The 13838-nt window shown below is 35.3% G+C and overlaps 1 protein-coding gene across 4 annotated transcripts; it reads right to left on the reverse strand.

Moving 5' to 3' along the window:
• Positions 1 to 1887: 1887 nt before the first annotated feature.
• On the reverse strand, positions 1888 to 13148 carry LOC130625567 (DNA-binding protein P3A2-like). 4 transcript variants are annotated; one of them, XM_057440675.1, is made up of 6 exons: positions 12996 to 13148; positions 5097 to 5291; positions 4654 to 4713; positions 4181 to 4521; positions 3396 to 3897; positions 1888 to 2861 (listed from the first exon to the last, which is right to left on the reverse strand). In XM_057440675.1, the coding sequence occupies exons 2-6, from the start codon at positions 5284 to 5286 to the stop codon at positions 2380 to 2382; spliced, it is 1575 nt and encodes a 524-aa protein (XP_057296658.1). In that variant the 5' UTR covers positions 5287 to 5291; positions 12996 to 13148; the 3' UTR covers positions 1888 to 2379. The 4 variants fall into 4 exon arrangements, with proteins under 4 accessions (XP_057296658.1, XP_057296657.1, XP_057296656.1 ...); XM_057440674.1 differs by lacking the exon at positions 12996 to 13148 and adding an exon at positions 12826 to 12989; XM_057440673.1 differs by lacking the exon at positions 12996 to 13148 and adding an exon at positions 12499 to 12819.
• Positions 13149 to 13838: the final 690 nt, after the last annotated feature.

The raw sequence follows: 13838 nt of genomic DNA on the forward strand, positions 1-13838 counted from the left end.
GATTTAACTCGTTGCTCATAAACCTTTTTTCCCGCCATAAGCTTGACTTTCGTGAAGTCACTAAGGTCGTTAATCAACATCACGTTTTGTAGTTAGTTTAAAGCTGGATTTCCACTTAAAAAAATTTCATAACGTACATATTCTTTTGATTTTTAATGATTGGTTCAAAATATAACTACTCTTAATTATTCTTTTTTTTGTTTAATTTTTGATAAGCGACTACAAAAAAAAGTTGAATTGAACCATTCTCGTCCCCAGAGCTCTTTGAGATTAAAACTTTTTTATGTATTGTCGCAAATTGACCAAAAGATCAAGCTTGCGAATCAGATCAGTTGATTTCGGTGCGATACGCGTATCACATTGGAAGTGGAAACCCGGCTTAATGCACCACTTCCTGTTTTCTGAACTTACTGAACAAATTTCCAAGAAAAGATGAAGTAAAGGTTCGTAATTAAAGATAAAGTTTTCATATTGCGCGTTAGATTTTTTGTCGAATGTTATTGGTCTGTATATATCATCGCGCCATCTCATCACAACAAACTTCGTCGTTGGAAGCTGGACTCAAAACATAAAAAAAATATTGTTGTTAGCCATAATGCTGCTATAAAATTCTTAGTACCTTGAGTACATCCAACACCTATATATTTTTTGTTAGTTATGAGTAGATTATAGGATTTAAAAATCTATAATTTTTTCTCTTGCTTGCTAGTTTATTTCCTGGCTGCCACAAGTTAATTTTTTGTTCGCTTCTTATTTAATGCACCACTTCCCTGATAACCATACCCCAAGAATGGGTGGGTTGTAATTGCCTGTCAGCGAAGTATTTGCAAAATAATAAAAATTTTTACAAGGAAAAAGATTTTTGCAGAAAGAGATTCTGCGAAACTATTTTTATATTAAGTTCGCACCTTTTTAGAAAAATGAAAATTAAATCTCAAACATTGGAAAAAGACGATAATGTATTGTACTTGATATTTCATTTTGATATTATATTACACACATCTTACGTTCTTAACAAAAAAACAAAAAAACTTCGTCTTACTAGGAGAATGATCAAAATGCAAGATACGCATTTTTTCGTGTGACAACTTTTAATCGCAGAGTTAAACATTAAGTTCTGCATTTTGCATGAACAACCTTGCAATTGCTTATAATTGTTCAACGAAATATCTATTTTTTTTAAAGTTGGAAATCACAAAACATTGCCAACGACATCCGTTCTTCACAAAATCCTTTAAAAGTTGTCTTTATAAAATTTCAAAAATCTCTTCCGCAGTTAGTTCTGGAGTATCTGTTCCTGTTCGCAAATACCTCAATCTTCCAACATATATAAAATACCAACTTCTTCCAGCAATCCAATCAGATTTATGTGCTGATCCGGGTTCGATTATTTCTTTTCTTTTACTTATTGTATCTCTCCTTATTTCTTCTTTGATTTCTCCTGATGCGTTTGTAAATGGATCTATAAAAACGCGCAAACTTTTATGTGGGGCGGAAGGCTGCGGTGAGTTCAGGAATACATTAATTTTGTGCTGCAATTTCACTTTCGGATCTACATTGCACATCTTTTTCTGGCTTTCAGACGCGTTTTTCTTTACAACCATCTTGGAAAAAATTACCGATGAAGATTTAATATGAATTGTATTTATTCTTAAATTCTTATTATTATTCTCTGTCGACATTTAGGCCCGTTTCATTTAATATTTACTTACTTTCTTCTAACTTTTTTTAAAAGTCTTTGTACACAAAACTCGAAAACCTTTCGGCAAAAGAAAATAAGAAACAGATATTTCTACCTTCTTAATGAAATATAATAATGCTAATTTAAAACACCATTCTGTTCCCAACCTTTTATACATTTTACGAAAACAAGGAAAAAAAATATCCTCATTGTTTGAAGTATATATTTTTTCTTCTCTTTTTTTAAACATTTCATCGTCATTATTCGATAATTTAATATTTTGAAAAAACATAGGTTATGACATTTTTAACAGACATATTTAAAATTTAATATTTTTTTAACTAAGAAAGAATTGAATAAATGCAGAACAACATGCATCAAAATAATAAAATGCGTTTATATATTTGACACGTCTGGATGAAAGAGAGGTGCTCAAATAAAACGAGTTCCTAACATTTCAGCCCAACCTTGATATAGGCACTCAGCAATTATCAACGTGAATACTGACGTACTGATAAAAAAGGGATCTAAATAATTCTTTTTTTTTGCCGACGCGAACAAATTCGCATTCGAGGGAAGCCGAATTTCTTCAAGCAAACAAAATGAGCTCGTTATGTTTCCACACGATACGCTATTATAGTTGTCTAGAATACAGAAGGTACGACTGCCACCTGTCTGTCAAACTGTCCAACTGGATGTTATCTGTGATGAGCATGTTGCTGGTTAGACAACGTCGCAACTTCGACAGCCTGCGTTGCGGTGGGGACATTAGACGCATCTGAATGCTGGCTATCATTCACCGGATGCATCGGAACATCCATAGTTAATCCAGAGGAATTATCATTGGGTGGCTCCGCCGGCTGTGGTTGAGGCGGTTGAGATGCTAGCTGGAAATTTGAAAGAGACGATGTGGCAATGAATTGAACACCACCACCGTTAGGTAAAGACACTGGAATCAAATTCGTGCCCTGTATCTGCATCATTGCAGCGGCTGCTTGCACCGGTATAGAGACGATTCCGGACGAATCTTGAACACCAACCAAAGCAGCTGCGGCTGATACTGCATCGCCTAATAATAACTGTCCATCGTGTAAACTCCCTTCACTTATCGAAGTTACGCAGTTATGATCGTGCGTTAGCGCGCTGTGATCGATCGTATGATTGCCGTATATAACCTCGCCTAAAAACACCATAAGGGTTAAAAGAAACTAGGCTAGTGCAAATAGGTAGAGAGGTTAAAGTAAGACACCAGGCTAGTACAAATAGGTAGAGAGGTTGTAAGTATAAGTACAAGTACATGTTATAAAGACAATGGGTGCAAACGAGCAGAACGCTGTTTACCTTTTTAATTAGAATTTTGCCTATACACGCTTTTTTCACAAAATTTTGACTGAGGCTCAATTTAGTTTTTATATTGATGTTGCTAACAAATTGCTTCGATTTAAAAAAGATTTTAGTCTAGTGTTCCCCATAAAAAGCTTGTATTTGGTATTTATGAGCCACGATTTTGCGTGAGAAAGGAAGTAAATGCTAGGCTATTTTTCGTTTTATTTCTGCAAAAGTATTGACCTCGGAATAGTAACTAAAAAAAAACTCCATGATTATCGCACAATAAGTAAGCAGAAAATCTTTTTTCTACTTATATGGACACTTTGCTGCCATTAAGGTTGACTCATTGAAAAAACACTGCACAGTAAATATATAACCCACTCACCCTGCGAGGCTGATGCGACCTCAGCAAGTGTTGCAACTGCTTGCGTCGCTTCAGAATGTGTGGCGGATTCAGATAAGGTGGTCACGGCTCCAGTGGCGTCAACTTGTATGATGGATACCGTCCCGTCGGCGTTGTTTATTGTGTGAACTAAATGAGGATACTGCGAAGTAAAAACTTGAGTAGGTTGGTGGTGCTGTTCTAGATTATCGTCAACTGTTGAAAACGCATCTAAGAGTTCGTCGCGCCCGTGATACTGATAGCAATTTCGCACTACTTTTCTCAGAGCATTTGTCCACGATATTTTCTGCTTTTCTTCATCCGAACGCACATCACTTCGAACGTTTGCCCAAGGCACCTCTTCCGGCCACCACGGTGGTTTCGTATTATCACGACCCCAACCAGGCTTTCCACGGCCGGTAGAATATTTCAACATGATTGGTATAAAAGCTCTGAGTTGTGCTTGTGTCATTTTGTCGACGGGTGTTGGGATACCTTCTATGACCTGTCAGTACATAAGTGTAAGAGCATTTAAACTTTACTAGACTTTCTAATTCAGATTTTCTTACATCTGCAAAAATTTGCTGATGTGGTATGTTTTTTGCTTGCCTGCTTAGTTAACACGTCGGAATTCGCGTCAGTAATTGAGTGTGGTGATATGAATTAGAAAGGCTATATCATGACCTAATTTAGAATTTTTATATTTACTTTTGAATGACAAAAGAATCAAATAATTTCGTGGTTTTGAATGAAAATTTAAAAGAATCTGATGTAGTAACAATACTCACTAGTGGTGGCAGTTCGTGTACGTCAGGATTTGTGTGAGGGATTGATGGAGCTTGTTGCGCAAGAGCATTTTCTAAATCCTCCATGATAATATTTCGTCTATTTCTAACTATATTTTCAAGCGGAGCTGCACCAAAACACTTGAACGACGCTCCCATTTTACCTGGACAACACACAACGATGCAAGCTTGCTGGCCAACTCGGGTTGTATATTCCGTCAGAAGCTGTTTTAGTTTGCGTAACAACCGTGTAGCTTGTCGCTTTCTAATGGATGGATTTGTTTCAAAAGAGTAGTTTTTCTTGCGTTTTTTTCCAGTGATAATAGCTGCAGCCGCTGCCATTCCTAAAAAAGAGGAATTGTTAATACAAAAACTTTTAACAGTGGATTTCTAGCAATAAATAATGTTAACATGGTGATATTATGGAAGCGTTAAAAGAGGTGCACTCGAATTCAAGAGCAAGAGAAAATATATACCTATTGGACCAGCAGCAGCCAGTTGCGAAGTGACGTCATCTCCGACATCCTCAGCTACACCTATCAAAATACATCATACTCCGTAAAAAGGTGAATAAATAAATATTAAATCTGCCATGGTAAATAATAAAAAACCTACAGTATATAAACCATTTCCAAATTAACATCGATCTTGTTATAAGACAATTTCTTTTGACTTTGCTTAAAATTTATTTTAATTAGAACCCACTATTTTATAGCGTGAAAATACTTTTCAGCAGATATCCTCATCATTTAGAAAATTACTTTTTTTAAATTTCTATAAAAGAAGTACCCCCATGTGTTTCTTAGAAGTTTTTGTTATATGCAAAACATTTGAAAACTTTTATTATTTTTTGTACTGATTATAATTTCCAGTTTCTATATCATGAAAACTCTGTTCTGATCAAAAACTAAAAAATTACCTGTTGTTGTCAGCAGATCTGCGTCATCGAATGTTGCTGATTCTGGCGAAGATGGATCATCTGACATGTCATCAGACATAGACCCTACGTGATGTGCCATTGATAATGCATTTGTGTGTGTCACATCGGGATGGACTTGAACAGTGTGTGACATGTCTTCCAATTTGACAGCCTGCACATGTGTTTCCATGGCAACTACAAAAAGAAAAGACAGTTGCTAGATAATTATTTCTGCTAGCCAATCAGAATCTTTGCTTATTCTGCTCCTCTGGAATATTTCACATAGTAGATATGAGCCTTAATACAGGTGTGACCTGATGCGCATGGCCAGTCTTTTTCCACAAGGATTGTGCATCCATTGGAATTTAGGGGGGGGGGGGATTTCGCCCCCTCTAACGTTTTTTTTTTTAATAACTCTTTATTGGTATGTTGTACGGCTATGAAATTTACTGAGTTTTAATATTTAATATTTATCTTAGACACCTTCATGCCAAATTTTTTAGGTCCCATACCTTTCAATGGGCATGATATTGGCCATTACTCGAAACTACCCCTAAAAATTTCTATGAAATCTTTATAATGGGGAACATTTATTAACTCCTGTTAGGATTACCCTTAGAACTTGAAACTTACAACACAACTTTGTTTTATTAAGAAGAATCACTTTGCATAATTTGGACACATGATTAACCCGATTTTGTCAGATGTTACCCGATAATCGGAAAAAGCCAGATTTTCGGGTAATTTTGGGCAATATTTTATGCAATCCATGTAAAAACTGGAAATATGTTAAATAACTTTTATTTAGCTTTTAGAAACTTGCAGAATGCAAAAATTCGCTCTGAAACAAAAGTAATTAAATTTTAAGCAGATAGTGGCATTTTTAACAAATTTTAGACTTCTGATGCGACACAGAAAATGTGCTGACGCAAGCAAAAATTAATTGCTGTCATTGTGTTCCTTTTATGACGTACTATAAGTGTGCCAAGTTTGATTCAATTTGAACAACCCTATGAAAAGTTATTGAGGGGGGGTTTGCAACTGGTGTTACAGCTAGTTGCAAGATATTTTACCCTGTGTAAGGGGCAAACATGACCTACAAACACCATATTACTATTATTTTTCGAACTTTACTTTACAGTAAGTAAAATAATTTTATCTACTTCTATTATAGACTTGTTTTAACAAAATTAATAGACTATTTTGAAACACGTTTAAACAAGTTTAAAAAATGGAACTTTAGTTTGTCAATGCACTTAACCCTCCTCCCCACCTCTTGTAGGCATTCATACACTATTGGTCTGAGCCCGTTCTTTCCTCTGTAAGTGCATGCTTTATGGATGATGCCCTCTAATTAGCAGCACATTAAATAAAAATTTGACTACTGACCATTAGACATCCAAAATGGCCGATTAAATTGAATTCCATATTAGTGTCACTGTGGTTGACTAATTTACTGGCTTTTTTTCTTGATACGAGTAACGAAAAAATAGCTCAGCTAACAACAATAACAATTTCCAATATTTTTCTGACCTGAATTAAATAGTTAACGCCACACAATATAGTGATCTTTGGATAGGTTGAGGTATTTTGTCGCATATTCAAAGATACCGTACCGTTCATTGCGTAAATCCGAGATACTTCCTCTTTTAAGTGGAGTTTTACAAAAATCAAACATCTTTTTAATGGCTTCATCCTTAAATTCGATGGCCTCTGCAATAATTGCTGTCCACTCGTTTTAACTATTTTCAAAAACGCATCTCGTTCTTTCAAAATCTTTTAACACAATGTTTTAAAAAATAAATCAATCATTGGTTTCTTCAACTTGTGCCAAAAATCTTTGAATTGTAAGAAGATCATGAAAATTCTTTCTTTTAATGCGGTTAAGTTGTTTTTTTGTTAGATCGATACAATCGTACACAAAAACAATCCACGTCTTCAGATTGAAACGATTTTGACAAAAGCACAGCAGGCGCAAGGATTTCTATGCTTAGGTAGGCCAATAACGGTATACGAGCCATAGTCCATTTTGTGTAACAGCCTTTAAATTTTGCTCCTTTCAATGACGAGTACGATTTGTCTTTCGCAAGGTTACCAAGATGTTGCATCTGCACTTGTCAATTATAACTTAAGTGCACAGACTTTGTGTGCTATCCATCTGGTTCCTCAAAAATAAAATAAATTAATTTCATGATCAATCTTGTTCCCAATCCTCTATCACACAGAAAATAATTTAAAGTTTTGTGAAATGTTATACACATAAAAACTTACCAAAAGGCTTTTTTGGTTTACAGCCTACTTCCATGAATTGCATATCCTCCTGGTATACTGCAAAAAGCTCTTTCGGCGTAATTTTTTAGGAGAACTTTTTATACAAATAATACATGTACATAATCAATTCGTCAACATCTGTAAATAAAATTTTCCCAATACTATTCTTCAAAGCCAATTCCAAATGATGGGCTACGTATGCATCAGCTGAATGTCAACCATGGGTTTTCCCATTGCAGCATTGGCTTCACACCATCCTTTCTTCCACTGTTTACAGACGCCCCATCGGAACCGAAACCGACATCCCAATACCAATACGCTCAAGTGACTGCCCCATTGCATTAACAATTCCATGCAAGTGAGCAGTAACAAGATCAGCAAGATTTAAGTATAAAGTCTCTATTTTAATTTTGTCACTATTAGGAGGAGTAGGATCAAGCATAACCATAAAGAAAGCTTCTTTTTCAACTATCTTGGCATCACTGGATCCATCCATAAGAGTTCTGTAAAACTTTGATTTTTTTAACTTATACTGAAATCTTAAGCTATGCTCTCAGCAATGTAATCAACTATTACGCCACCAGAACTGTCATTACAATAAGCTTCACCAAGTTCCACACCTTGTTTTTCTTCCAACAACAGTATCGCTTTATACTTAGTTATCCAAAGTTCTTCCTCAAATTTCCAGGCTATTTAGTAGATTTTAGTTGTGGTGGATCACAGACCTAAAAATTTGGGGTGTGATTCCTTAACCGCTATACACTACACAGAACCTGCTCAATTGGCATGGGAAACAAAGAAGGCATAGTTGATAAACATTATCGGACCCTGAACTGGGATTTAATGTAAATATGAAGTTGTAAAACAGGATGAGTCAACCATGTCACTATTTTTTAATCCTCTTGTTCTATTTTTTAATCCTCTTGTCAGGGGACATCTGCCTCAACCCAGGTCCTGTTAAGTATCCCTGTTCTTCATGCTTAAAACCTGTGGCAAAAACACACAAAGCACTTTCCTGTGACAAGTGTGGATTATGGGCTCATAAAAAATGTGAGCGTATTTCTGATAAAAAATATCAACAATTTATGAAGACTCCTGAAGATAAACTGTTTTTCGTTTGCAGTCCCTGTCTTTCTCGTAATTTGCCCTTTGCTAATGAGGAGTCATTTGGTGACAAAATTCCGGACAACATCAATATTACTATTGATGAAAACTTTGATTTTGAGGCAATCAGAAATGGGAAGGGCTTAAAAATGGCCCATCTCAACATTAATGGTCTGTCATCAAAACTAGACTATGTTAAACTTCTGCTACATCAAACAAAACTTGATGTATTCTCCATCTGTGAAACCAAAATTGATGACACCATCACTGACAATGACGTTAAAATTGATGGCTATGTTTGTTATAGGAATGATCGGAATAGACGAGGTGGGGGTGTTCTAATTTTTGTTAATGAAAACTTGGATAGCCACCTTTTGAAACACCTTTACTTCGAAAATGTTGAATCACTATGGGTGAAAGTGTGCCTGAAAAAAACTAAACCTATTTACGTGTGTGGGGTTTACAGGCCACCTGGAGGTAGTGATTTGCAGAGTACCGAAAACCTGTGTACTCATTTTAAACAGTGTTTTAACAAGCTCCCAAAAGAAAAAGAAGTTTTTATCTTGGGAGATTTTAACTGTAACATGCTTTCAAAATATGCTCTTTCCTCCAAAATAAAGGAATTATGCTCCACTCTTTTCCTAAAACAACATATTACGGAGCCAACTCGTGTTACTGAAAATAGTAGCACTCTTATAGACTTGATACTTTCTAACAGTTCTTGTATTTCTAAAACTGGTGTCATGGATTTAGGCATCAGTGATCACAATTTAGTTTATGTGATCAGAAAATTCAAAAGGCCAAAATTTGAACCTAAAACATGCAAGGTTCGTAGCTACAAGAACTTCAGTAAAGAGGCTTTTCTGAAGGACCTCAGGAATTTAGACTGGTCATATTTTAATAATTATGATGACCTTGATGAAGCATGTGAGAAACTGAATAAAAATGTTAAAACAGTGGCTGACAAACAAGCCCCTTTCAAAACACATAGATTTTCTGGCCGTGTTGAGGCATGGGTCACTGATGAATTAATAATAGCCATCAAAGAAAGAGACTTCTTGAAACGGAAAGCATCAAAAACAAAATCCATCATAGACTGGGAAGCTTTCAAACAAAAAAGGAACCAGGTAATAGGTCTCAAAAATCGACTCAAAAACGAGTACTATAATGACGTTTTGCAGGACTTTCAAAAACGGCCAAAACAACTTTGGAAAACCCTAAAAAAACTGGTTCCTGATAAGTCAGGCAATACTACCTCGATAAAACGAGTAGTCCAAAACGATGGTACAGAAACTTCTCACCCAAAAGAAATTTCCAACACATTCAATTCATTTTTTGTCGGTGTTGGTGCCAAACTAGCCTCTAAATTTTCTTCTGACACTACTAATGTTAATCCACCTGTTAGCGGACACGATTTTCGGTGGGCTCGTATTGAGACCAAAAGTGTCGAAAAAATAATTAGTTCACTAAAACTTAATAAAGCTACAGGCTTGGACGGAATTGGTTCACGACTGCTAAAAGCAGGTTCGTCAGTTTTAAGTATTTATTTATCAAGTCTTTTCAACAAATCTTTATTTACTGGTTATGTACCTAAATGTTGGAAGACTAAAAGGGTTTCGCCTATTTTTAAAAGTGGCAATAAAACAGATCCTACTAATTATCGGCCTATCTCCATTTTGCCAATTCCTATGAAAATTTTTGAAAAGTTAGTGCATGAGCAAATGTCTCATTTTATTTCTGAGCACAACTTCCTGAATGACAGACAGTCCGGATTTCGAAAACTCTTTTCCACAGAAACTGCAGTAGTCGATGTCTCTGATTTTATTCTTACTGAGCTCGACCAACATAACTTTGTTTGTGCTGTGCTCATTGACCTTAAAAAAGCTTTTGACACTGTTGATCATAAAATTTTGTTAAAAAAACTATGGTGTTTTGGCATCAGAGATGCTGCCTTTGACTGGTTCGAGTCCTACTTAACGGGCCGAATGCAGCTGACTCTTGTAAACGACACAGGATCAGATCTGCTTCATGAAGACGCTTTTGGGGTGCCGCAGGGATCTGTGTTGGGGCCCCTGCTCTTTCTTTTGTATATTGATGACTTAAAATCTGTCATCAATTCAAACTACCACCATCTATATGCAGATGATACAATAATTATTTCGTCTCATAAAAACTTGGATACCCTTGTCTCCCAGGTCGAGTTAGAACTTTCGCAAATCGACCTCTGGCTGAATAATAACAAAATGACTATTAATACGGACAAAACTGAAACAATCTTTTTCGGCAACCACAGCCAGTTAAAAAAAGTTGAGAACAAAACTATCAACTATATGGGTATTCCTTTGAAGAGGAGCTAAAAAGTTAAATATCTTGGGGTAACATTTGATCAAAAAATGCAATGGGAAAAGCACATTAATGACATAAATAGAAAAATACTAATTAAATATTCTAAAATTAGAACCATTGCATCCTGTTTAACACCTCACACAAAAAACCTTTTAATTAATGCACTTGTCATGCCATATTTCCACTACTGCTCCTCGGCATGGGCTTGTGCCACCCAAGGTAGATTGGGAAAACTAGAAAAACGATTAAAATGTGTCCGTACCTTTCTTGGGAAAGAGAGGGAATATTCAATGAATAATTTACTCATCAAAAACGATGCCATATTAGTTTTCAAAGCCATGAATCACATTGCTCCTGATTACATGCGCTCAAAATTCCTTTTGACAAAAAACTGTCATAATCATCAAACGAGAGGAGCTTCAAAAAACAGGTTCACACTTCCCTTGGTCAACACGGAATTTGGCAAAAAAGCCTTCCCATTTAGAGCTGCAAAAGTGTGGAATAATCTTCCAGACCAAGTGACCTGTGATGGAAGTCTGCTTTCGTTTAAGACTTCCATCTCGAATGTATTTGGCAAATTCTAATGGAGATCACTTTTTAACTTTTTAATTTTTGTTTTTTATTCTTTTTCTTTTCAATTTTCACAGATTATAAATGTTACTATGTTTGATTGAGCTGCGGCAGTCTAAGGTTTATCATTTTTTGTTTCTTTTTTGTTCTAGTGGCCTCCCAGTGGAAACAATCCACTAACTATAGGTTTTTGTGATTTTCTGGGCTAGCCACTTTAAATATTTATTATTATTATTATTATTATTATTATTATCAAGCAATCTTTGACAGTCTAATAAAACACAAGGTAGCCAACACGCTGAAAACATTGGATATATGAGGTCAAGGTGTCATAAATACTATATATCAAGTTTATCATATTCAACTAATTTTCCAGAACCACTTCCTGCATCACTTGAAAATACTTGTCTCATTTTTTTCATCTTCTCCGTATCTCATATTGTTAGCTATCATTGTAGGTTTTTCTAGTTAAAAAGATCAATGTACTTTCTTTATACTACTTAGGTTTATTAACATAAAGTCCTGATTGTTTTATGTCATATCAACCTTGTATTTCTTCGAGGAATTTATAAGCTGCTACACAAGGTGGGGGTATGCAATTTTAATCTGTATATTCTTATTTTTGTATATAGTCATTTATTAAATACCAAACAAACCTATATTATTATGAAACTAGGCCATGACTTTAGATAAGGCAGACATCACAAATATCTGTTGTTAGAGTCATTTGAGCACCAAAAATAAAGTTAGTTGGTCGGTCGGTGAATAATAACTCAAAAATACGAAATATTGTATCCAACCATCCAGCCATTAACGTGTGCCATTGAATATTTAATGATAACTTTGGCACTTCGTTTCAATAGAGTTTCCGCGCGCCATTTTCAACTAGTTATCACAACCATTTTAGCAAAGCACAACAATAATGATGGGTAATGGCTGTGGGAAGACAACAAGCGTATAATATTTTTCTGTCATTTTAGTTTTTCGACTCAGTATATCAAAAATTTCGATCAAAAATTAGGGTCGGTTGGGTGACTATAACACCAAATATCTGTGACATCCACCTTACCCCTTCTAATTTTAATTTTACAATTAAAGTAACCTACATTACCAATGCATAGGTTGTGTGTAGGTCGCCCGTAAAAACAATGCATTGCAATCACGTCCGTTAGGATTAGGATACTTCTGTTGGTTACATTGGTTACTAGGTTACTTTTGTAGGAAATCCATATGGTCATAATGAGGTTGTTAAATGCTTCCGTTTTTATGGGAATGCAGGTCCATTTGAGACAAGTCACCAATTATTGCAACCATTTTAATCATAAAATAGACTTTACAAATAATTCCAATGGATCTCACGTTGGAAAAAACGAAGAACGTTCCTACTGCAAGAAAATAGCTGTTATTTTAGCTGAATTAAACCAAAAAAACAATTTACCTCATGTTTGACATTTATGTACAGGAAAGATGATACTCTTCCACAGACATAAAAGAATTAAAATAGGGCCACGCCATTATTTAATTGAAAGAAATCTCTTAAAAATGTTAAAAAACATTCTCCGTTATTGCTCACGATGTGACCATGTGGAAGCAGTAATGTGAACTTACTATGTATGGTATGTTGTTGTTTTGGCAAATATGCGCGAAGTTCCAAATTTTCTTGCGTTGAATATCTTTGAGCTTGCTCAATGCGAACGAACCTTCCTGAGCATGTGCGGGTGGAACTGAAACAAAGTGACGATTAGCGCACGTTGTGGTTTCACGAACTGAGAAATAAGTATAATGTACAAATTAGCTTTGTTTGTAGCGTGTGTGAACTTCTAATGCTTATGTTTAAGCTTAATTTGGGACATTATCATAATGAAGGAAGGTCAATCAACATAATTTTACTCTTACTATATTCGTCAACTTATATAACATGACCTTTATTCTATATATGTGTTCTGAACAAGGAATTTTTAATAGAATTAGGAAACTATTATAATTAGTTTCGTGAACATAGAAAGCAACTTTACCCCTTCGCGTAACATTTTCATAATGGCTTCCGCCGTAGCGGACAAGGGTATAAATTGGTGTAAACAGTATAAACAAAGCCAAGACCTAATATGCATAGCTACACTGCGTGTTTAAATGATTCATTGCTTAGTAATAAGCTAATGCTGAGTTAGCTAATGATTCACTAAGTTACGACTCATACTTATTTCTCAGCTAATAAAACATTTACTTTCCCTCTGACACAATTAAAATGTTCATAAAGTTGTCCCACAAGGAGCAGAATGATTTATGAAGTCAGGAACAGGTACATCTAGATATCATTGAGACAACAACTGGTGTGTTGTGATCCTGAATCTAAATGAGAAAACAGCAATCTTAATCTGTGAAAAGGTTGCTATCTCATGAGTTGAGTCTCAATTTACCAATTTACCTCTACCTCCTTGCTATTAAGATGCA

Source organism: Hydractinia symbiolongicarpus, chromosome 14 (assembly GCF_029227915.1).
Source record: "Hydractinia symbiolongicarpus strain clone_291-10 chromosome 14, HSymV2.1, whole genome shotgun sequence".
Taxonomy (NCBI): domain Eukaryota; kingdom Metazoa; phylum Cnidaria; class Hydrozoa; order Anthoathecata; family Hydractiniidae; genus Hydractinia; species Hydractinia symbiolongicarpus.

Excerpts from the sequence above, each read along its gene's own strand:
- LOC130625567 (XM_057440673.1), bottom strand. The coding sequence starts at position 12,625 with ATGACCATATGGATTTCCTACAAAAGTAACCTAGTAACCAATGTAACC. Across the intron at positions 5,292-12,498 it reads TACACACAACCTATGCATTG|TTGCCATGGAAACACATGTG; the intron begins GTAATGTAGGTT and ends TTCTTTTTGTAG. Across the intron at positions 4,522-4,653 it reads GGCTGCTGCTGGTCCAATAG|GAATGGCAGCGGCTGCAGCT; the intron begins GTATATATTTTC and ends CCTCTTTTTTAG.